Raw genomic sequence first — 25,142 nt, 5'->3', positions numbered from 1 at the left:
TTAAATCACAACAGTGATTTTCAAACTTTTTAAAAGGCACGTCCCTCAGTGGTTCTTCCCATCCCTCCCCTGCTTTGTGAGGCAAAGCTCTCGACAAAACACCCAGGGCGTGCACCAGCCAGTGCCGTCATCACCGTCACCACATCCCCTAAAATCCGTGGTGGCTCTGGGTTCCTCCAACACTATCTCAGTGAAGATAACCCTGCCTGAGAACTCAGAGCTCCTTTTCACTCCTGCAAGGACCTAAAATTAGGAGAGGGGCTCTGAAGGTGACCAGGAAGTCAGCCTGTGTTCACTGTGGAGCAGTTTACATGGTGAAGGGCATTTCCTGGATGGCTCCCACTGAAGAAATGATCCCCCTCATCGAGGTTAAGTGTCACTTCTGATAGAAGCTCTAAGTCCAAATGAGTTTCAATTACAACGTACGATTATAGAGACCTAATATCACAACATCTAAGTGACCCTCGCCCCCAGAGCAGCCAGTCTGGGAGAACACATCCACAAATAACAATGCTCCGTAGGTGATAAAAAGAATCTGACTTTGAAAACGGTTTTCTAAGTTTGTGGCATTTTGAATATTCTGAAGGATGGTAAATCTCTCTCCTTCAAGGCTGCAGTTCACTCTGCTAACAATTCAGTCATCCAAGAGCAAACCTTGTAAGCCAGGTGCTTTGATCAATTTGGATACTATAGATTTTCATCAACAAAGTGAGTGACCAAAGAATAACAACAAATTTTGCACAGTTCATAGACTTTTGCTCCAAAAGTGAGTGCAGGGGGAGAAAAAAAAAGTATTCGGACCCAAAGCAACATGTTTGGACTAGTATCTACTCTTTATTGGCTAATTTGCAAAGCAATGTGCTACACATCACATATTATTTCAGCTGTTTCTCATGGAAGCCCTCTGAGGTAGGTACAGAGAATACAACAGTTTCAGAAAAATAAGCTGCTTGCCCCTGATCACACTTCAAGGGAGAAGTCAGTCCATAATATGATCCTAATCTGTCTCACACACCAGTACAACTCAACAGGGACAAAACTCATCTCCATGTATGAAAGATTTGTGTTTCCCAAGAGAAGCAGAATCACTTCATTTTATCATCACAGTAACAGTGGCATCACTGTCTGAAAAAAAGGTCTCTAAGCCATTCTTCCAGTTTACTGATTCTGCTAAAATGTCCTCAGAAATGGCATTATCAGTGAAGCTGCCCAACAAGCTCTCTGAAACAAAATGCCCAGTGAGATGGGACTTTATTTATATTTAGTGCACATCACCCTTCTAGGACTTCAGGATGGAGCTATCCCCCTGCATTGACAAGTGTAACATCAGGTTTAACATTACCACTGTAGTAGCAAGACAGGAAAAAACTTAGCATTTCTCAGGAGTGGATTAAACACATTATAGTATATTTACTCAGTACAACCTTCTGCAGCTGAAAAATGAAAGCAGTCCTTTGTCCTTTCCAGACGGCCATGTAATGATCCCCACTGGGGAAGACTCTGCATACATAAACCCCCATGTATGTTTGTGTATTTAAGCACAAAATCTTTCCCAAAAGGATACAAGAAACTAGCGACAGTGTCTGACTCCAGTGGGAGGAACTATGAGCTGGAGGATAATACAAATCACTTTTGTATTGACCCAGAGGAAAGTTATGTATTTAATCATTTTTTTACAACTAAAAAATTTTATGGACTGATTATGCGTTGAAAAATTACAAAAGTAATTTCTGATTGCAGGAGAAAAACACAAAGTCTTATGAGAATCACTCTAAAGTTATAATGTATACACTTTTTTAATATAAAAATGCAGAAAATTTCCTTTATAGACAATTTCTCATAGATCTACCATGTAATGTCAAAGGTACCTGTAATCACATTAACTATGATTCTCATGACTGAAAAGAGATTGATCAAATACATCTAGAAAAAACAGGCACACTAGATTATGAATTCTACTGAAGACAAAGACCATTATTTTAAATACTTTTAAATTCCCCAATTCCTGATAGGATTCTCAGAACACAGTTTCTTGGATAATGAATAGTAAATTGATTTATTGGTGAAATTAGCAACTATGGAGCTTCCTGACGATATAAAATCAGTAGATAATTCACAGAAACTAGCTTCCAGATTTTCATTTTAATTACTACTGTGAAACAACATAATTTAGTACCAAATGTTTAAAAACCCATTATAATTACCAGATTCTGAAATACACATCATTTGGATCTCATCATCTACATAAAACTCATCCATTTTTCTTTTGAAAAAGGTAGTAGAAATCCCAAAAGAATAAGGGAGAGACTACTAATTAAGGGTATGATAACTAATCGAGCACCATGATTTCATTCTCAGGACCTCCCAAGAGGCTGGAAGGAGGAAGGGAAGAAGTGAGGATGTTGGAGAAATAAGGGTTGCTCTTAACTTCTGGCCCCTTTTGTGCTGTGAGGCAATGCAAGGTCTAGCGAAAAAGAAAACTGCAGAGGCTGGAGATTAAAACAAAAGATTTTGGTTCAAATGGTAAAGGAGGCCCTGGAGAGCAGTAGACTCAGTTTATCCAGAAGGCAGTGCTGGAGTTGGCTTCAGCAACTAGGGGGTTTCTTCTTGGCGTCCACGTCCTTTTTAATTTCTTCAAGTTTTTTAGCCAGGTTTGGTATCTTTAAAGAGAAAAGAGAATATCATCATTTTATGTCTACTTAGTATTTTTTCATTTCTCTTCCTCTAAAGAGAAATGGCTTCTTAACTTTCCTCTAAAAGAAACCTGATAAACAGCGGTGTTTCTTAACCTCAGAACTGCCTAAGAAAGATCCCCAAAATGCTAAGTTAAAGCAGGCTCCCTCCCCAAAAGTCAGACTCTGAGTTCTACTTTTATATACCCACTGAACTCCCTCAATCCAGTGCCAAACAAAGTTGTTCAGTTCAGTTCACTCAGCAGTGTCCGAGTCTTCGCAACCCCATGGACTGCAGCACGCCAGGCCTCCCTGTCCATCACCAACTCCCGGAGTTTACTCAAACTCATGTCCATTCAGTCGGTGATGCCATCCAACCATCTCATCCTCTGTCGTCACCTTCTCCTCCCGCCTTCAATCTTTCCCAGCATCAGGGTCTTTTCAAATGCGTCACCTCTTCGCATCAGGTGGCCAAAGTACTGGAGTTTCAGCTTCAACATCAGTCTTTCCAATGAACACTTAGGATTGATTTCCTTTAGGATGGACTGGTTGGATCTCCTTGCAGTCCAAGTGACTCTCAAGAGTCTTCTTCAACAGCACAGTTCAAAAGCATCAATTCTTCGGCACTCAGCTTTATGGTCCAAATTTTCTTTATAGTCCAAGCAAAGTTGTACGTGTAAACAATAAATGTGACGTAACTTAACAAGCACCTGCCTAGAAAACCACATGACTCAAGTTTAAGGATGACAAGTTAATTCCCTTTATCACACTAAAAACTTCACTACAAACCAAAAGTTAAAATCATGTCTTCTTTCCTTGTCTCCTTAAAAGAAACATTTCATTTCAGGATTCCCATTCATGGGCAGTTGTGTCACCTGATTTTCAACTTACACATCTGTAAAGTGAAGCTAATACAACTCCCTACTTCACGGAATTCTGTCCTTACATGTGTAGCACTAAATGGATCCACCTCCAAACTACTCAATCATCTCTACAGCCGGGTAGAGTGAAGTCTCACTTCACGTGATTTTCCACAGAACTGTAAGACTCCAACAACATTACTCTGCGCTAACAAACACAGCTCATGGTCACCATGAGACCACCTAAACTGATGGGATTTTGTTCTCTTAGGGTGAAATGTAGGTCAGGTGCTTCTGTGAGTTCTATTATTTTTTCAGACAATGGAAAATCTTTCTATAAAATTCAGGACTTTCCTCTCAGACCTATGGACCACCTTGTTTATGCTGGAAGGCATACTTTACTTCAAGAAACACAAGTCACTATACAGTAGGTATGTGGAATCAAGGAAAACATGAATATGGTCACTTACGTCATAGTTTTGAGCCAGATACATTCCCACCACGTTGCCAAGAGTAAATCCAAGCTGTAAGAATAGAATAGGAAGAGTCACACTGGAGACTGAGTTCTGTGCCACCTGATACCAACCAGATGACATGGACAGTGTTCTTACCAAACCAGATGACACAGAGAGTATTCTCCTAAGGAACTCAGGACAGTTAGAAGACCTCAGTGCCCAGTCCAGAGGAGTGCATAGCATGAAATACACATCTTTCTTCTATAAAATAGGCATGGAAATATCCTCCCACAAGGTTAAATAGTATATGGTAGAACTAAACACATCGACCTTACAAAGACTTGGCTGTAAGTTCTAGAAACTCAAGCCAAAATCTGATTTTTGTTAAGAGCCACAGTTTGGTATTTTTTTAATGGGGGGGTGGCGTGGTTATGAGATTTGTTATTTCTTGCTACATCAAGTAAAAAGTATCCAATTTTAAAAAGTATCGAGCTAAATCATAGAATTTTAGAAAATGAAGGATGTTCACAGTTCAAGCTCTTCAATTTTTAGGAGGCACCTGGTCTAAGACATGAAGTAACTTGTTCAGGGTCTTTCATCACAGGAGCACAGGACAACCTAAAGCAGATTCACACTCAAAAACTAAAATATACAATGACAGAAAGCAAGAGACTGTCACACAACTGAAAGAGCATATGGCTTAGCTCTCTGGCATGGGTGGAGTCTAATGGGCAGGGCACTTAAGACCTGCAGAGACCACAGGTCCCCTAACCAGCTCTGAATCAGTGGCAAGACACATGCACAACCTTTAGAGAACTCACCCCACTCCAGTACTGTTGCCTGGAAAATCCCATGGATGGAGGAGCCTGGTAGGCTGCAGTCCATGGGGTCGCTAAGAGTCGGACACGACTGAGCAACTTCATTTTAACTTTCCACTTTCACGCACTGGAGAAGGAAATGGCAACCCACTCCAGTGTTCCTGCCTGGAGAATCCCATGGACGGAGAAGCCTGGTGGGCTGCAGTCCATGGGGTCGCTTCAGTCAGACACGACTGAAGCGACTTAGCAGCAGCAGCAGTGTTTATCTCACTGGGTGACTGTATTCCTGAATAAAAATTGCTTCATGAAAATCCCTGAACACCAAAAGAGCTTCAAAGTTCCTTCAGCTTGGAGTTTTAACGATGATCTATAATTTCCTGGCTTTCCTCCCCGCCGCCCTCAGTGGGCTTCCCTGGTGGCTCAGATGGTAAAAAAATCTGCCTGCAATTCAGGAGAGCCAGGTTCAATCCCTGGATCGGGAAGATTCCCCTGGAGATGGGAAGAGCAACCCACTACAGTATTCTTGCCTGGAGAATTCCATGAACAGAGAAGCCTGGTGGGCAACAGTCATGGGATAGCAGAGAACTGGACACAACTAAGCATCTAACACTTTCATCCAATAATTCAAAATGTCCAACTGAACACATAACTTCTAATTTTATAAATTTGAACTTGCAACTGATTTTTTATTATTTTCTTTAGTCACTGTTGCTCCTAATAAATACACAGCAGAGGTTAACCTAGAAAAATAAAGCATCACACTTAGCACCAGTGGTTGAATTGTCTTCAAGTTGGAGACGCATATGGGAGACAGAACACAGCTGGATCCTTTCTAAGCCTTAAGCTTACTAAGCTTTAAACACCCATAATTTAAATGGGTTTGTTAGTAGGAAGCAGAAAAGAGACTATCAAGTCAAAACATAGACCATTTTCTGAACATTTGATTATTCAAACATAGCTTGTGAAATACTTTTACCAATGTGGCACCAAGAAGCCAAATGATTTTTTCCCACGCCCATGGGTTGAAACCAGGAAGTAAGAGGTTTTCCAAATCCAGAAAGAGTATTAAATTTGCTTAAAAAGAGAAGGGGGAAAAATCACCTAAGAATGTTAGCTCTAACACCAAACAGAAAGAACAGAAGGTTGAAAAATTTCAAGAAAAATAAATTGTGGTTCTACCACTATCTAGCTGTGTACCTTCAGGCAAGACACTTAACCTCCTCAGTGCTATGTTGATTTGAGGCTCCTGACTTATAAAAAATTATACTAACAATCTTCCTTCCAGCTTCAAAATTCTAGGGTTCTTGGTTCTTACCAAGTGTGTCTCAAAATAAATGAGGCAAATCTAAATATGATTTCATTTTGGCAATTTCACTAGCACCAGGGTGATTAAAAAAAAAAAACAACAGTTATTTGAAACACAAAACAAAAATCATGGGTCTCTAGACGAGTCATGAGTCTCTGGACAAGTCATCCAACTCCAGTTTCAAAATACTGCTATGTCTACCAACAGGATATTGTGAAACTACATACACAACATAGAGAAATGGTCACATGAAGAGAAGCTGGAGGAAAACGCATGACAGTAGAAAAGCATTTGTATATTGTTCATGGAATACTCGATAGGCAAGTTTAGAGAGGTAAGAAATTTTAATCAGAATAAATAAAGAATTAAAAAAAATAACATCTGTATCTGAGGAACGAGGTGGCACCCCACTCCAGTACTTTTGCCTGGAAAATCCCATGGACGGAGGAGCCTGGTAGGCTGCAGTCCATGGGTTCGCTAAGAGTCGGACACGACTGAGTGACTTCACTTTCACTTTTCACTTTCATGCACTGGAGAAGGAAATGGCAACCCACTCCAGTGTTCTTGCCTGGAGAATCCCAGGGACGGGGGAGCCTGGTGGGCTGCCGTCTATGGGGCCGCACAGAGTCAGACACGACTGAAGCGACTTAGCAGCAGCAGCAGAGCTCAGGTCACGAATGAGCCAGAAGCCTCTCCACAGGGCAGGAATGTTTAACTTCCTCCAGGTCAAGACCTGGAGGCCTCCTCAGTGGTCCATCCGGATGGCTGGATACTATCGCCACAGCCCCCCACCCCTACCCCCACCCCCAGAGCACTCTCTGCAGAGAAGATAAGCAGAAGGAAGGGAGTGCCTTCCTCCCAAGCTCAACACTAAATACATTCTGATTATGTCCTTTCTACAATGATTCTGAGACTCTAGGAATATGTAGCTGCTTCTCACAAACATATTGGGGACAATAAATGGTAAAACACCAGAAGTTTGGGGACTGAAGAGTGACATGAGCAAAGCTACGTAGAGGACAAATGGGTGAGAAGAAATCTGAAAAACATCCTCCCAAATACATCTGGCCTCTAAAGGTTTTGATTGAAGGATTGCAGTCCCTTATATACCAAAAATCAGTTTCATATCCAGCCCTGTGAAAAGATTTCAAAATGGTCTCTTTTCTTAAAGAAGGTATATGCTGTACAGAAAGGAAAGCTATACATTAAGTATAATAGTTATAACAACAGACAGGACCCTGCACAGGACCTTGAATGTAACAGATGCATGAAAAACCAGAACTGGGTCATGCATTAAGTAACCAAATGAATGACATAGAAGTGCTTCTTTTAAGAAACCATACCTGAAAGAGATCAGTGTACCTCAACTTGTTATTAAAGGCTCTAAAGATGCTAAGGAAGTGTTAAAATTTAAACTGGCAAGGGACGTGACTCTGGAGAATCAAGGTACAAGACAGGAATGACAATGTGATGACCTGAATAAAAGAAATAGGCCCAATGAGAAAAGAAGATTTGAACAAAAAACGGAGAGAAATACCAGTATGGAGAGCCGGGTGGGGCTAACTGATGGACTTCAAAAAACCAGCAAGCGCGTTTAGTTCTCATGCCAAGGGGTAGGAAACCACTGCCTGCTCTTTACCAGCAGCAACGTGATGAAGCACCATTCTGTCAGCATTCGCCTGACAGCTGTACCCAAAACAGTGGAATAAACAGACAGCAGAGAAGGCAAGCAAACATGAATGGTTTTTCTTCTTAAAAATCAAGATCAATGGAGTAGAATAAAGGGTCCAAGAATAAACCTTTACATTTATGGTCATGTGATTTTCAACAAGGGTGCTAAGCAGCCAATGGGAGAAAGATGGTCTTTGCAAGGAATGATGCTGGGACAACTGCATATCCACATAAAAAGGAACAAAGCTGACACGTACTTCACATCACAAACAAAACAAAACTCAAAAGGGATCAAAGACCTAAATATAAGAGCTTAAACTATAAATCTCTTTTAAAAATGGATAAATCTCACTTTGTCAAAACTTAAAGTGTGTTTCAAAGAATACCAAGACGGTGAAGACAACCACAGAATGAAATACGTGCACATCATGTATCTGATAAAGGACCTGTGCTCAGAATATATAAGGAACTTTTGACTGAATGATAAAAAGACAATCCAATTTTAAAATGAGCAAAGGATTCAAAGAGACATTTCTCCAAAGAAGAAATACAAATAAACAGCCAACAATCACATGGAAAGATGCTCAACATCATTAGTCATTAAGGAAATGCAAATCAAACCCACAACAAGGTGCCTCGTTACATCCACTAGGATGACGTGAATGAAAAAGATGAGCAAGTGCTGGCAAGGAAAGGCAGAAAATGGAACATATGCTGCTGGTGGGAATGCAACATGATGCAGCCACTATGGGAGTCTTGCGAATCCTCCAAAAGCTGAGCAAAGTTACCGTCTGATGCACCAATTACACTTTAGGGTATATAAGCCATAAAACTGACACATGTATCTACACAAAAACTTGTGCATGAATGTTCACAGCAGGAGTATTCATAATAGCCAAATGGTGGAAACAACCCAAACGTCCATCAACTGGTGAATGAATTAACAAAATGTGGTGTATTCACACGATGCAATATAGCCATAAAAAGGAATGAAGCACTGATCCATGCTAAAACATGGATGAACCCTGAAAACATGATGCCAATGAGAGGCAGTCAGAAAAGACTACATATTATATGATTTCACTAAAAGAAAAGTCCAGGACAGGCAAATCCAGAGAGACACGAAATGAGTGACTGTCCAGGGTTGAGTGTGAGGGGAATGAGAAATGAATGCTAATGGTATGGAGTTTCTTTGGGAGGCAATGAAATATAGTTGTTGTTTAATCACTAAGTCATGTCTGACTCTTTGTGACCCCATGGAATGAAGCGTGCTAGGCTTCCCTGTCCTTCACTATCTCCCAGAGTTTGCACAAACTCATGTCCATTGAGTCAGTGATGCCATCCCACCATCTCATCCTCTGTCAGCCCCTTCTCCTCCTGCCCTCAATCTTTCCCAGCATCAGGGTCTTTTCCAATGAGTCAGCTCTTCACATCAGGTGGCCAAGGTATTGGAGCTTCAGCATCAGTCCTTCTAATGAATATTTAAAGTTGATTTCCTTTAAGATTGACTGATTTGATCTCCTTGCTGTCCAAGGGATTCTCAAGAGTCTTCTCCAGCACTACAATTCAAAAGCATCATTTATTCCTCGACGCTCAGTCTTCTTTGCATTGTTACAACCATACATGACTACTGGAAAAAACATAACTTTGATATATACAGACCTTTGTCAGCAAAGTGATGTCTCTGCTTTTTAACACTCTCTAGGTTTGCCAGGGCTTCCCTTGTGGCTCAGCTGGTAAAGAATCCGCCTGCAATGCAGGAGACCTGGGTTTGATTCCTGGGTTGGGAAGATCCCCTGGAGAAAGGAAAGGCTACCCACTCCAGTATTCTGGCCTGGAGAATTCCATGGACTGTATAATCCATGGGGTCACAAATGGTAGGACACAACTGAACAACTTTCACTTTCACAGGTTTGCCATAAATATCCTTCCAAGGAGCAAGTGTCTTTTAATTTCATGTGGAGCCCATGAAAATAAAATCTGTCACTACTTCCATGTTTTCCCCTTCTATTTGCCATGAAGTGATAGAACTGAATGCCATGATCATACTTTTTTTTTGAATGCTGAGTTTTAAGCCAGCTTTTTTCACTCTCTTCTTCCACTCTTATCAAGAGGCTTTTTTTAGTTCCTCTTCGATTCCTCCAATTAGTGGTATCACCTACATATCTGAGGTTGTTGATATTTCTCCCAGCAATTTTGATACCAGCTTGTGATTGATCCAGCCCGGCATTTCGCATGATGTATCCTGCATAAAAGTTAAATAAGCAGAGTGACAATATACAGCCTTAACGTACTCCTTTCCCAATTTGGAACCAGGCCATTGTTCCATGTCTGGTTTTAACTGTTGCTTCTTGACCTGCATACAGGTTTCTCAGGAGATAAGTAAAGTTAGATATAAAAATTAGATAGTGGTGATTCTTGCACAAGTCTGTGAACATACCACTAAATCCAACTGTATGGTTTGGGAACTACATTTCAAAACTATTAAAAAAATAATAAAGTAAGATTTGGGACTTTCCCGGCAGTCCAGGGGTTAGGACTCCACCCTTCCCCTACAGGGGGGCAAGGGTTTGATCCCTGGTTGGGGGACTAAGATCCTGCATGCAACATAGCCCAGCCAAAACAAACAGTAAGAATAGGCAGAATATCAGCTATATGGGATAAAACTGAGAAAATAAAAAACAACTTTGAGGTTTCGAGATTGGACAAATGTTTAAAAAGAATGGAAATGTCAGATGAAAAAATGAGGACCATTAGACTAAGGCTTTGTTTTGTATATGAGAGGTCTGAAAATGTTGTCTGTCAAATTTTTTTTTTAATATATAGACACATGAGGGGCTTAGTTACAACACTGTATCTCTTAACATAAAGAAGCACCAAGTCCTAAAAAGTACAGAGACAACTTCGAAGCAATCTGACTCCTCTGGATGATGCTCAACTCCTGCCCCCAACAAAAAGCTGCTATGTGTGTAGCTCCATAAATAAAGCTACAATTTTTATCTGGAAATGGTTACTGGCAATAATCCAGAATGAATACTACCTGACATGTCTGAAATAAGACCCATTAAATCACATTTTCAAAGAGTACACACCCAAACCAAGTTACAACATAGAACCTGAACCATCTTATATTTGCCAAGAAGGATTTATGAAATCTAAAAATAATCTGATTGTGTTTAGCAAATATAACTAGCATTCAAAAGGACACCTAAAAATGTTTCACAGTCTCAGATGAAAAAAACTACACACTGACAAGCAAACCAAAAGTATACATTATCCTACATTAATAAAATGTAAGCTGACAATTTTACTTCTCAAGCTTAGTCTCAGCTATAGAAGCTGTTAGAGAATCTCTCTGTTCCAAGGAAGCAGGGAAAAAAGTTACCTTTTTTGTGCCTTAGTCTTTTAAACACTCAACACTTGGTGTAGAGATAATCATCAAATGTTTAACAACTGCTTCAGTAACAATAAAACTCAAATTCTACCCCCCTCTACTAACACTACATAGAAGTACATTATTAAGGAGTAAGCTAGGGTTTATATTCTATACCTTTCCTTAAAGAATGAAGAAATAAAAACAACCAAAAAAAAAAAAAGCTATTAATTCTTCAATTGAGCCAGTAAATTAAACAGAGACATTCATGGAAGTTAGCCAGTAACACTCTGAAAAGCAGGGCATCAGGTAGAACTGGTGTGACTATTCTCAAAGAAGCTAATTCAAATATTCAAATATCTTATGAATATCTGACAGCAGTAATCAAGCAAAAAAGGAGTATCTAATTATAAATAAATGATATCAATCCCAAAGTACTAAGTGCCATTTGCTTGGGAAATCTAACTATAAAGTATGTTTCCTCTTCCTGTGATCTTTATGATCTATTCTAGAAAGACAAGACAAAATAAAATATTGTACATCAAGATGCAGTAAACAAAACACAGAACATCAGCAAATGATCTGAATGGGCCACGCAGATTAAATGCCTTGTGTTAGAAATCTAATTTATATTAACATATTAAAGGAGAAAAGTCATGATCACTAGATGGGGAAAAAGCACAATAAAATTCAATTGCCTATCTCAATAAAAACTCCTAAGAAATAGAAGTGACTGAGTAGAGTGAAAGTCGCTCAGTTGTGTCTGACTCTTTGCGACCCCATGGACTACACAGTCCATGGGATTCTCCAGGCCAGAATACTGGAGTGGGTAGCCTTTCCTTTCTCCAGGGGATCTTCCCAACCCAGGGATCGAACCTAGGTCTCCTACACTGCAGGCGGATTCTTTACCAGCTGAGCAACAAGAGAAGCCCAAGAACACTGGAGTGGGAGGCCTATCCCTTCTCCAGTGGATCTTTTCGACCCAGAAATCAAACCGGGGTCTCCCACATTGCAGGTGGATTCTTTACCAACTGAGCTATCAAAAGAGTTCCATGAATCTGTTAGGAAATATCAGAAACACAAACATCCTACTAAAACCTGAGAAGCATTTCCACTCAAAACAGAAACAAAACTAGGACATTCACTCTACTTCTACTACAAGGCCTGACTTGAGAGTCAGAACAGGAGAGCGGGAAAGAAGAACTGGAAAAGAACACAGAACTGTCATTTTTGTCTTCCCTGGAGACATGAGTGCCTTCATAGTACTGCCTTCTCCGATTCACTGCGAAGTGAATCTACAAACTACTGGAGCTAAAAGGTAGACAAGGATGCTAGATACAGAATCAATATACCGGAATCATTAGCACTTCCATACATCAGCAACACCTAATTCAACAGTGGTGAAACTGAGTCATCCTAAAACTAAGTACCCTTGCCTAGTTTATGATTAACCAACCTCTTTATCCAAAACTTCATTCCTGGCAACTCAAGACTCTCTGAGTCTGCCCATGTGTCTATCCACACATACTGTACTCTTTTTCCTCCTAATCAACACTTGACTTGTTTCACTACAAAAAAACAAAAACTTCATCCCGTTTTCTTGTCCCCTCTGACCTCAACCCTGTGCTAAATGAACACTAATCAACCAGTGTTAGATGACTGAAGTTGTTGCTACTGCTGTCATTAATAAAACAAGGTCCTATTGTATAGCACAGGGAACTACAGTCAGTACCTTGTGATAAACCGTAATGGAAAAGAGCACGAAAAAGAATGTTTATGTGTATATATGTATGGCTGAATCTTTGCTGTACAGCAGAAATTAACACATTATAAATCAACTGTACTTCAACAAAAAATTTTAAAATAGTATCATTAATGTACTAAAAGTGCTACTGTCAATAACATCATTAATGTACCAAAATTGGTGGTGTGCATATCATCACTAATATACAAACTAAGGTTCCTTCTCCAGGATAAGATGAGCTAACAGACTCCTGAGTCACAGGCCACAGAACTGTAAACCAGGGACAACCCTGACACCAAAACTACCACTAAGAAAGGTCACAGAAACATCATAAGACAATGGCCCCAGCTTCTTTTTCTTCCCCCTTTATAAGCCCCAATCTCAAAGACCAAGCTGGAGCAGATCTGAGCCTTGTCTCCCACTCCCTTGCTTGGTGCCTTGCAATACAGTCCTTCCTTTGCAGCAAACACTGCTGTCAGAGTTTACTTTTCTGTACAACAGGCACACAAGCCCTCTGCTCAGTTATAATGCAATGATAAAAAAGATGTCACATGAGCCAACAACAAAACTAAAAAAGCACCTAGGCATACTAGGTAAGACTAAACACAGTAAAAGTGAAACAACAACAAAAAAATACTAAGCAGAACTAAAAAGTACCTAGAAAAAGCAAGACTATCACTAAGAAATTAAAAAAAAAACCCCTGATGAAAGACCCTAAATAAATGGGAAGATGGATCACAACAATGTAAAGCTTTCAAGAGTGAAGTCATCAGGATGGCTTGTGGAAAAAGGTGGGAGCTGGGCCACTAAGAGGAGCTGTGAAGGCAAGAAGGCGGGTAAGGGGGAAGTGGGATGACGTGACAGCAGGAAGGTCCATACCCTGGGGTGGACCGGTGAGATCAGCCCAGCAACCCACGTCAGAGGACACATGTTGAAGGGCGGTGGGCAAGGAAACCTTAAAAATCAAGTGACAGTGGTCGTGACTTGATGTCCCGGGAAGGACACAGGGACCTGCCACAGTTTCCGAGCACGTGAATAAGACAGATCATCCTGGATGACTACTCTGGCAGCTGCGAGACAGGACAGAACCAAGGGGGTCAAGGGAAACACAACGAACCAGAGGCAACAGCCTTGCTAGTCTACAGCCGATCAGATTATATTGGGAGTGCTATATTTAAAAAAAAAAATTCAAAAACCAGAATATTCAGAGAAGGATGACCATGAAGAACGAGTGGAAGAAGCAGAGATGGACAGCCTAAAGACAAGACTGGTGGGAGCAGGGAGTTAGAGAGCAGCACCAAGGTAATGCTCTTAAACAGGTAAAAGGTCGTCATGTGAACTAGAACTGCTTTTTAACATCAAAGAGTAGAACCAGGTAAGAAGACACTGACCAAAAGTGAAAGAGAACCTGAGAAAACGGAGAGCCTGCTGTAACTGGAGGTGACTGGATATGAACTGGATGCCTCCTCAGAAGCAGAGACTTCAGCACTTAAGTCTTAAGACTTATTCAACTAGAGAATCTAAAATAACTTCTCTAACTCATACCTACTAGGCTAGTGCAGCCAGTCCAAGGATGGAAGGAAGAAGACCTGCTCTACAAACCTGGCAATGGAAACACAGAGACAGAACTTGTCCTAAGGTAAGTAATGAAGACTTGATGGCTTAAAGCAAAAATAACTCTTACTGAGTGCTTACTATGCGCAAGGCAGCATTTTAACTCCTTTTCAGGAATTAATTCATGTTCTTCACAACCCTGTTAAAGCAGGTACTATTACTGTTCACTTTATGTTGGGGAAACTGAGGCACGGAGCAGTTAAGTAACTTGCCCAAAAAATATACAGTACATAAATGTGCCAGACACAGCAAGTAAATTACATGAAGAATGAAGGACAGAACTAAGTCGAGATTATGTCAGTATTTCAAGTTAATGAAAGCCAGGGCTAGGGGAGAAAGAAGTTAGGTGTGGAGTGTGGGGTGGGGAGGGAAAGAGATAATGGGTCCCCCACATGTTGGGTCTAAGAGGGCTGGACCAGAGATGTTCAGGAGGCAGCTGATGATGGGGAACTGAACTCAGAGAAAAGGACTCAAGGTAGTTTTGGAAGCGGTCAACGGGGGTGAAGGCAACAGCATGACAAGGAACACATCCCCTAAAGGTGTTGAAAAAAAGAAAGTCAAGGTCTGAGACCTGAGCAACACCCAGAAACCAAAAGAAGGGAACAGCAGCCAGTACAAACCGGAGAGCTTAGATAAGGCAATTTCCCAACTGGTGCGCCGAGATACTGCTGCTCTCGGCCCTTGGAGCAGCCAGGACCCGGGGCTTGCCACCTGTCCTCTGTGCAGCTTCTTCCAGAAAAACAAGTCCCCGGGTGGTACACTGTGTAAGAATACTGAAAAGCGCTGAGACGCGGGATCCAAAAGCTGAGGAGGACGGATTAAAGAGGAGGAATAAGAGTAACAGAGGCTGCTCCTGCGAGAGAGAAGAGAACCAACGCATCACCCCATGAAAGTTCAGAAGGCAGCACACACAAACCACCAGCAGAGCCCATCACACCAGGCTTCCCTCGAAAGGCTTCGAAAGCTTCCTTAAACCAAACCGTGGCTACACCATGCTGCAAGTGAGGAGGCCACTGCAGTAAAATCAAGGCAGAAAGAGGCGCCAGGACCACAGGAACGAGTTTCGACATGTAAGGGATGGATAACGGGCAAACACTGTAATCCAAAGAGAAATGAGGAATGAAGAGAATATGTTAATATAAGCAACACGATCAGGTGCCGTGGTCCTCAAATGGTGTTCCAGGAAATGACAACTGCAGGAAACATCTTGAAGGGTTCCAGAACGGGTGGTGACAATACGCCCTCCAAGATATTTACTTGCGACTATCCCATCACTTTCCAAACCTGTTCCAGCACCACCTTTCTGAATCCACGTCCTTCCAGTTACCAATGAGCTACAGCTGAAGTAGGAGACTCAAGGACATCATCTTACACTTTGGGGCCCATACTGTTTTTAACCTGAGTGCTTCCTACAACTATAAGGCAGTAATTATTTCTACTGAATCCTAGTCAGGGCACTGGAGAAACTTCCAGAGGTGTAGCCATGTCTTGGTTAGGCAGTTTACTGTCAGGGATACCCTCTTTTGGTCTGTAAGATTGAAAAATCAACTGCCATCTCAAAAAGGACAGAGGGACACTTTTTCTTCTTTAATCTCTTTGATAAAGAATATAACAATTGGAAGGAACACAACACTGTAATTACTCTCCAATAAAAACCGAAAAAAAAAAAAAAAATCATCCCAAACTTGGAAATTAAACAAAAGGACAGCATCTCGTTTCAGCATGCTGGGAATAAAAAAAAAAAAAAAAAGAATGTAACATTTGGGAAAGTATCTCATCCCAAGAGTACTCACTTTCCATGGGGCCACCTGGAAGGTTTTCAGAATACTCGACTCTTATCACTCAGAGTTTAAGAATCAAGTTTTGAAGGCACAAAAGTCTGGGAAGAAAGACTTTAAGGCTGAACTCTGGCAAGTCCTCCTGAAACCTTCAACAAGGCAATCTTTGCCAGAAAACCTGTTTCTAACTTAAGGAGAGCCATGAAAAATAATTTGCTTACTCACGGTAACATTCATTTTCCCCTAGAATGAGCATTCTGGAAAAATTACTTGTTCACCACGGCCTGACTCACGTATGTCAGCAACCAGCTATCCTCAGTCTGGAAGCTATAAAAGGTCTGAGGAGGGCTCCCTCGGTCTCTAAGTCCGGCGGCTCACGAATTTCGAGTTTATTCTTGGCCCTCCTGTGTTCTCAAAGATGGCAACCAGCAGGGCTCTAAGCCGCGGACGGGGTACGTGTTTAAGCCGGGGGTGGGAGGGCCGAAAAGTCATTAAAGAGCCAACACAAGGAACGCACACAAAGCACGCGTGGCCCATCATACAACACCTTTGAAAAAACACCTATGCTGTGACACCTCAAAAGTTTTAGGGACTTGAACGGCGTCAGAAAAATGTTGGTGAAAGGATATGAGTGAGGCAGAACAAAAACACCCACAGCCCACCCGGACAGGCGACGAGCAGGCGCCAGGGTTTGCGGGACCCACGCCCAGGCCCCCCCAGGCCGGCACGAAGGGGGGCGTCCGGAGCCCCCGAGAGCTCTGGGCCAAGCTCCGGCTAGCTCCTCGGCAGCTCCACTCACCAAGAACTGGAGCATAGTGTCGGAAAAGTGGGCGCGAACAACGGCTGCAGCTCCGAAAGCCGTCGGGACCTGCCTCCCCCGGCGCGATGGGCGGCGCCCGCGGCCAACTTCCGGTTCACGCCCCGCTACGCGCCTCCCGCCTTGCTTCACCCGGAAGCTGTTCCTGGCGCCCCCCCCTCCCCCCCCCCCAGTGGATGCACCTGGGGATTACCTCCTGAATTGCGAGGTGGCGAGAGGGCGCTGTGGCCCGGTAGGAGAGAGTCCCAAGGCCCAAGCCAGGCTGGAGGCTCTGAACATTCAGATTCTAGAACCCAGTCCTCAAATACCGCTTCTATAAACCTGGGTCGGGGCCCAGTAGTCTGTATGATTACCGGCATCCCAAAGACCAGTCTTTGAACTCCCTGACCTAGAAGGACCACAGGCAAAGCAAAATCACCTGTGGAGTTTTTGCGGCATACTCCACTGGGGCTTCCCAAGTGGCACTAGTGATAAAGAAACTGCCTGCCAATACAAGAGTCTCGAGTTTGATCCCTGGGTGGGGAAGAAATGACAACCTGCTCCAATATTCTTGCCTGGGAAATCCCATGAACAGAAGACCCTGGCCGTCCATGGGGTCTGTAAAGAGTCAAACACAACTTACTGATTAAACAACAACCACAGTTTATCGAAACTAAAACCCTAATAACTAGGAAGAATGTACTCACCTCTTTTTGATTTTCTAATTCCAGCAAACTAACACAGTAAAAGCAACACATTAAGATCCTATATTTACTTAGTATTGTTGAGGAATGGGCTGCGCTGATAGCTCAGTTGGTAAAGAATCTGCCTGCATTGCAGGAGAACCCAGTTCAATTGCTGTAGGGAAGATCCCCTGGAGAAGGGATAGGCTACCCACTCCAGTATTCTTGGGCTTCCCTTGTGGCTCAGCTGGTAAACAATTGAATAGATGATCTATGCTCCAAAAAAGGATTGAGGAATAGGTGACCTATGCTCCAAATGCTTTAAAAAACAAAAAACAACCATCTAAAATCTTTTTCAATCTCCTTTAAGGCTTTGCTGAAGAGCACAGGAAACATCCACATCCACCAGCCTCTCCCCCAGTGCCCCAGGGAACAATGCTGAGTCAGGTGTGCGCCCTAAGTGTTAGCCTCTCCCTGTTATATTTATTACACAAACAGCATTTCTTGTCAGCCTTCAAAGCAATATACAGTGCAGTTGTAGTTCTTCCAGCTTCTCTTTTCCACACACTTCTCCACTGCCCCAACTTCTGATCCCCATTCTGCTGTTAATTTTGGAAGAAATGGTGGCAAAACAAAATAATGCTCAGTAAATCCCAAATCTTAACTATCCCAAACTAGCTCTCTGTCCTATGGAAGGCTTCACATATCAGAGGGTTATAAAATGCTTTGATTCTGTGCCTCAGGCTCTTTCCTGATATTTCTGTGTTCATGCCTGTGTGCAACATGATAAAGCTTACCATATGCCTGATTAGTGGAGCAACAGTCAGGCTTACTGGAGAAGGAAATAGCAACCCACTCCAGTATTCTTGCCTAGAGAATCCTGTGGACAGAGCAACCTGGTGGGATGCTGTCCATAGGGTCGCACAGAGTTGGAAACAACTGAAGCGACTTAGCATGCATGCATGCACTGGAAAAGGAAATAGCAACCCACTCCAGGGTTCTTGCCTGGAGAATCCCAGGGACAGAGAAGCCTGGTGGGCTGTCGTCTATAGGGTTGCACAGAGTCAGACATGACTGAAGCAACTTAGCAGCAGCAGCAGTCAGGCTTACTATGTCTTGGACCAGTTACTTATTCATTCACATCCCTCTAAAAATGCTCTTTATTAACAGGATGCTTTGCAGTTAAAGATTGATGTTTGTCAGTGTTAGGCAATAGATTAATTTCAAAATATAACAATGACAAAGTCTTTTTTAAATGCCTAAAATGTCATGGACATTTTATTAAGAAAAAAATTATAGAATTAAGTATTAATTTTCTGCCACTACTTGAGGGTCAAGACTCTTTCCCCTCTCAGCAGTCTCTTCTATATACCGGGCTGAAATAATTGGTGACTGGAAAGTGGGCCATGGACTTTCAGATGATGTAGTCATATGCACTTAAATACTACCAAGCAAGAAACAAGAATGTTAACAGCGTTCACCCTATTAACTATGTGTAAAATACAGGTAGATGATTAATTTGAAAAATTCCATAATTATTTTAGGGAATAAATGCAAGTGATTATTTCATCATTTACATGCAGGAAAGAAAAAAATACCTTTAGTAAAGGGATGCCTTGACTTTGAGACATTTCTGTAACACACTGTATTGAGTATACTTTTCTATTAAAAAAGCACTATCATAAAACGTGTAATACGGCTACAAAGGAAGAAAAAATAGAGGTTTTTCAGACTATGCCTTTAATTTGGCATTCAGAATAATACCCCTGGGAAAAAACCAGCACTGGGGAAGGACTGTTTGTTGAATTCCTGATAATGCTGACAGTTTTCGAGATAAAATTTCAAGACACTGACCACGTGTTTGTTTTTTTAAAAAGTTTTTTTTTTTAAACTAGTGAGCACGGCACCAGGCAAAGAAGTTTACAGAAAAGAAGTCCATATATAAAGAAAGAAATAGCAAAATATCTTCTGGTCATAATTTAGAAGGAAACTATAAAAAGGAGACAGTTTTCCCCAATTTGTGTCTTCCTCAGAAGAGTATAAGCACAGGCTCTCAGTTCCGTGATATCCTCAGCAGGCCTCGGATGCGTCTGACCAGAGCTTGTATGAAACTATAGCGAGATCGCACTTTTGAATACAATCCTTCAATGTCCAGAAGTTTCTTCTGTAGTGATTCTCCAAAAGCGCTGATAGCGTCAGCCTGAAGCTAGAGGTAACAGAGGTGACATTTCATGATTAAGAAGTCTCAAATATTCCTTTTATTCTTTGTCTTCCTATTTAAAATACCTTTGAATTTTTGTAATGTGATCCTTTCTCAGATGCCAAATTAACTCAACGTTCACATTTTCCACCCTGAAGTTTATTGGTATAATAGTAACATTTTTCCTTCTTGTGTAAGTATATACAGTTCTAGAATTGCTTTAAATTGCAGTTAACTGTTGATATATGGAGTTTCCAGACCATAACGCCTATTAATTACTGAACTCTTAACTACTTTCTAGGCACTACCCTGGCGTCTCACACATGAAGGCCTCATTTAATTCTGACAAAACACTTGAAAGTTGAATTATCATTTCCATTTCTGAGCTGAGGAAATGGAGGCTCAGAGGCTAAGTAAGTTGCTCTGAGTCACACAGCCATTAGGTTGCTATCCCAGAATTCAAATCAGGTCTTTGCATGCAACTGTGAAAACTATTATCTTACTCACATACCAGGCTTTCCCTTTGTACTTGCAAAAAAAGAACAAGAGTATGAGCACAGAACATTACCTGGTCTATATCATGCTGGCTCACTGTAGTTAACCCACTTCTAAAATCCAGATTGCTTTCCGAAGTGAAGGAATCTAGAGAGAAAAGACACAGTCAAACTAGGTTTGCAGCTGTGTCTCCTCCACAGAAGAGAAGAACCCAATGACAGTGAACCACAGTGTCTGTGACCAGCATGGGTCAAAGCTGAGGACTCTCTTTTAGCTTACAGTAAATGGAAGCCCCTAGGAAGCATTTCCATGTTCCAAGCCAGGGTTCTGAAGCTTTCTTTCTGGTTCCTGACACTTAAGGGATCCAATACATGCTCATTAGTCACAAAAGATCCCTTTAGCAATGAGCAGTGTGGCCAAGGCTGACCCATTTCCACTCCTCTGGACCAGAGGACTCTGGACCTGCGTCAGCCATGAGAGAAGCTGAGGAGCAGCTGAAGACAGCCTCTAAGATGCTCTTGTGCTCTGCACAATTTCCCATGGACAGGAGGGAAATACAAAAACTAGCTATGCTAAGTAACTAAGTAGTTACCTAGTCCATGCTTTGTAGCCAGAACAGTCAAAAGTTGCTTAAGTGTAACTAGATTTTCAAGGTGCTAAAATCTGTAGGCTCCGTGGTTCTGTAGTGAATCTGTGGTTCACTAATTTTCAGAATAAAGTTTACCTTGTAGCCTTCTGCTTTTAAATAAGGACCTGGAGGCAAATAAGGAATCCTGAGAATCGGTGGGTGTGCAGTGTAACAAGTAGTACTCCAGATGGCGCCAGAGAATAAACAGGCAGGTCTCGATGATGACTAGAGGGGAGAGGCCAGATTCAAGGAAAACAATCTCATCACATGATTTTACAAACCAGTTTCTGAGACTGCACCACTCAGTGATGTACCCACAGCTTCAGTCTAACAAGCTGGTTGTAAGGTCTCTCCAGAAAGCAGCAAGCTGTGCTGAGAGGAAGGAGGCCAGACCCTGGGGCGCAGTGCTAGCCGAGCCTTCAGTGTCCTTCTCTCCTGTCTGGACACAAAGTATCTGCATATATTATGAGGATTACTAGTTATTCTAAAGAGTAAGAAAAAATTTTCCATTTAGAAATATGTCAGGCATTTAACTAAAACAATAATAGTAATTATGTCCCTTTCCATTTGGTTCTGATACCCAAATAATGTGAGAATAAGAGCTCCTACATTTGAAGATTCCCTTAGAGGTCACCCTTCAAGCACCCTGCAGTCTCAATGACTGCATTAAGGATACAAGAACAAAGGGAAAGCAGTTTAGCTCGATTGTTGATCAGCTTCACCAAACGCCGTCTTGCTAGAACATATTTCTGGGCAGTGGAGATTTTATCAACACCAGCAGGCATTACCGACTGACACAACTTAAAAAAAAAAAAAATCAAACACAGTATTAAGAATGACACATATTGTAACAAATATTTAATGAAAATCTACTATAAGCAGTCATTTGTGATAAGTACTGTGAAAAACATTCAAGTGGATTTAAACATCCTTGACAAGAGTTTAGCATCTAGTTAGGAAGCTAGTAATTTAAAAAACAAGAACCAAAGAAGCAGTTGAATTCATAAATGAATGTTCATCTGTGGCTTTTTGAAAAAGTCCAGTCCCTCAAATAGATGTTTCCAATCTGTTGATGGGCCAACCAACCCTGAATTTCCTGTCAAATTAAAACAAAACGAAACACTGCATTCTCAAGCAGTAAATGCCACACTGCGGAGGAGAATATCTGTAACAGCTGTCAGGTATCTTCTGAAGCAACTACAAATGAGACTTGTAGAGTGTAACAAATGTACGATCATAAGCCAGAAACTCCCCTGGTCCCTCCCCCGTCTGGCATACCTGCAAGCACAACAGGTCAATTTAAGTGCAGACCCTGGGTGTGGCGCATGCTGCGGGGCTGGGGAAGCGCCACATGCTCTACCGTGACACCGCAGCTCCTGCGAGTGCCAGCGTCACCCGTAAGCCACACACGAAGGGGAAGGGCTGCTGGGGGTAAGCCACTCAACTTCGGAGATCACCCGAGCCCACTCAGTAACACCTGCCCCCACCTGTACTTGCTGGCTGTGTGGCTTTGAGTAAACCCTCTCTCAGTGCCTCAGTTTCCTCATCTCAGAAAGAGGGGAGTAACAATATCTGCCTTACGTAGTCAGGTGGCACGTGGAGCTCAGGGCTGGGCACATCATGAACTCTGATGCTCCCTAGAGTTATCAGAAGGATGCAAAGAGGGAGTGGGCTCTGATTAGTCCAGAGGGTGACATGCTATAATTTGGAAAACCTGGTGTGAACCAGGAATGGCAAAATGGATCAATAACCAGGCTGCCACACAGGCCGCCAGGAGGCTTCAGCACTGGCCACAGGACGTTTTACAGTTCAGCTGTGCCAAATGGAAAGGAAGGCGGGCTGCTTAGGGAGCAAGCTCAGTAACTCAGCCTCTTCAGTTACACGAACTGCCAGGGAATGGTTCTGGGTCATTGAGAGAAGGTGGTCAAGTCTGACAGGCCATTCCATTTGTCTGAAAAATTCACTTAACAGATACTGAAGTTGTTGGAGGGACAGAGACATCTTACCTAAGGAGATCACTTCTAACTGAAAAAGCATCTGCAATAGAAACCTAAGTTTCTCAGCACAGATGTTTATAGTATAAATTACCAAACTCTTTATTCAAAGGCCAACTGCTTTTCTACTGAGAAGCAGGTGGTTTTCTTGAACAGGTGCAACTTTCGGTCACTCAATCAAGTTTCTACACTTATGAAGTGTGGTACTTAGGTGAGGGACTCTTGTTCAAGCCACCACAGAAGAGTCATTGGAGTTCCTTTTGTCTCACTGTATGCATCATCTTTACTTATCAGTCTGACACTGGTCCCCTGCCGTATCAGGTAAAGCAATGGTTTCTCAGAAGTCTCCATTGCCCATTATAAGATTCATACCTCTTTTATCTCATCTGGGGGAAGCTGCTCGACGTTCTGTAGCTTGTTGACACTCCGTCGATGACTGTCATAATAGCTGAAGAAATCATTAGCGCTCTGTCTCAGCAGGTAGACAATAATGCCCAAACCAGGCAGGTGCCAGTATGGAACCACTGGCACTTGGGTATCTAATAGAGTTGATAAGAAAAAAAAAAAAATGTTCTACCCACAGCCATTTTATATGAATTTCAAATGACCTGTTTTTTAAAAAAAAGGAAAGCCCAGGAATTTAAAGGCATGTAAACTATTATTAAAAACAATCCAGGACTACTTTTAAACACCACTAACAGTTCAAAGGTGTGGTTAGGAGCTACTGTAATGAGGTAGGTATATAAGGCTAGAGCCTTGAGACAATAAGTAAGTCTGGCTGATGGACACTGAGAAAGCTTACCCTTTACTGGGTGAAGACCTCTTTGAGAACTCTATGGAAGCTATACGCCTATACACCCATCTCTCTACCACCCCACCACCCCACATGCACAGATACAGCTTACAGTTTCCTGACCCCAGGTGAATAAGTCCTGCTTCACCCTATGGCTTTACTTATATGGATTCATTTCCAGTCTGCATCTTTGTGGTTGCTGAGTTCCCAGCTCAAAATCATTCTTCCAAACAGACAAGCAGAATACTAACACATAGTAAGAAACATAACAGAATTTTTAAAGTTTAATTCTTCCACCACAATAGTTCCATTTGGCTAGCAAAACAAAATGATCTGCCTTTTACGTGGCCACTTTCTGATGAAGGTGGAAAGGAACAATGTGATGCTGGAAAAACTGTCTGTAGAGGGAAGAAAAACTAGAGAACAGTAACGTTATTATTCTAAACATGGTTTGCGTGGTACAAATAAAGCAATTTCCTCTTGCAACGAAGGGATTTCTTTGAGAAATACTTTAGTAATTTCAAGTTTAATTTGGAGACAAACTTTCTTTAATGGCCCCAACTGCGATGAATACTGAGGGACAGATCTATACTTGCTTCCTTCACTGCCATCTCCCTGAACTCTGCTCCAAAGTTGGATCTCACAGACCTTCACATGGAGGGAAAAAGAAGAGTCCTTTGTCAACGGATTTTGCCTAGACTCATCTGATTTGCCAGGTCTCCTTTCCCAGTCTTCAGTGAGGATGTGACAATCTTTATGACACAGGTCATCACAGAAAGCCTTCTCCTAGTGAAATTAGGTATGCTGGTCCCCGGATAACATTTGTGAGACCTCGTCTTGGTAGGAAACTATCCACAAATACGATGGTCTAATGCTGAGTGTATTTCAAATTTCTTCAGGAATTCTTATACAATAATTTGCTCCAGTCTAGAAAATATTCAGAGGCACCAGACTTAGACATCAGATGAGGATGGCTCATGAGATATTTATTACAGAAATAGATTCTGCGGGAAAGAGAATGAGGTCAAGGAAATAGAAGTGCTAGAGGAAAGGGTCCCTTGATCACAAGGAACAGTAAATATACTAGAGGATAACAACAATACAAGAACAATAATAAAAATAATAATAGCTAACACTGACGTGCTGTCAGGCACTGTTCTAAAGCACCGTATTAACACATTTAATCCTTACAATAAAACACTAGAAGAGACCTTGTTATTACTTCTACTTTATAGACAAAGAAACTGAGTCACAAAGAGCTA

The 25,142-nt window shown here is 41.8% G+C and overlaps 2 protein-coding genes across 3 annotated transcripts in view; both read right to left on the bottom strand.

The window, feature by feature from the left end:
* Nucleotides 1-814: 814 nt before the first annotated feature.
* Nucleotides 815-17,467, bottom strand: STMP1 (short transmembrane mitochondrial protein 1). The gene is made up of 4 exons (XM_025291591.2): nt 17,302-17,467; nt 17,091-17,266; nt 4,003-4,056; nt 815-2,660 (listed from the first exon to the last, which is right to left on the bottom strand). The coding sequence occupies exons 1-4, from the start codon at nt 17,465-17,467 to the stop codon at nt 2,586-2,588; spliced, it is 471 nt and encodes a 156-aa protein (XP_025147376.2). The 3' UTR covers nt 815-2,585.
* A 2,163-nt stretch (nt 17,468-19,630) lies between these two features.
* Nucleotides 19,631-25,142, bottom strand: part of NUP205 (nucleoporin 205) — a 79,838-nt gene continuing 74,326 nt past the window's right edge. Inside the window, exons 39-43 of one of the 2 annotated variants that reach the window (XM_006079852.3) lie at nt 23,460-23,626; nt 21,770-21,893; nt 21,190-21,318; nt 20,539-20,612; nt 19,631-19,976 (exon numbers count right to left, since the gene is read on the bottom strand). In XM_006079852.3, coding sequence (XP_006079914.1) covers nt 19,824-19,976; nt 20,539-20,612; nt 21,190-21,318; nt 21,770-21,893; nt 23,460-23,626 — 647 coding nt within the window. In that variant the 3' untranslated portion in view covers nt 19,631-19,823. Of the gene's footprint in view, nt 19,977-20,538; nt 20,613-21,189; nt 21,319-21,769; nt 21,894-23,459; nt 23,627-24,528; nt 24,808-25,142 lie in introns of those variants that run through there. The other variant, XR_006552947.1, reaches the window with a different exon arrangement.

Source organism: Bubalus bubalis, chromosome 8 (assembly GCF_019923935.1).
Source record: "Bubalus bubalis isolate 160015118507 breed Murrah chromosome 8, NDDB_SH_1, whole genome shotgun sequence".
In the NCBI taxonomy this organism is placed as follows: domain Eukaryota; kingdom Metazoa; phylum Chordata; class Mammalia; order Artiodactyla; family Bovidae; genus Bubalus; species Bubalus bubalis.
Note: the sequence above shows the minus strand (reverse complement) of the source record. Positions and strands in the feature narration are given on the sequence as shown.

Bases quoted from the DNA above. Each gene is read 5' to 3' on its own strand.
- STMP1 (XM_025291591.2), bottom strand. From the start codon at position 17,467: ATGCCGGTAATCATACAGACTACTGGGCCCCGACCCAGGTTTATAGAA. The intron at 4,057-17,090 runs GTGAGTGGAGCT...CTATTCTTACAG, and splicing joins ACACTATGCTCCAGTTCTTG to CTTGGATTTACTCTTGGCAA. The intron at 2,661-4,002 runs GTAAGTGACCAT...TTCTCTTTAAAG, and splicing joins ATCTGGCTCAAAACTATGAC to ATACCAAACCTGGCTAAAAA.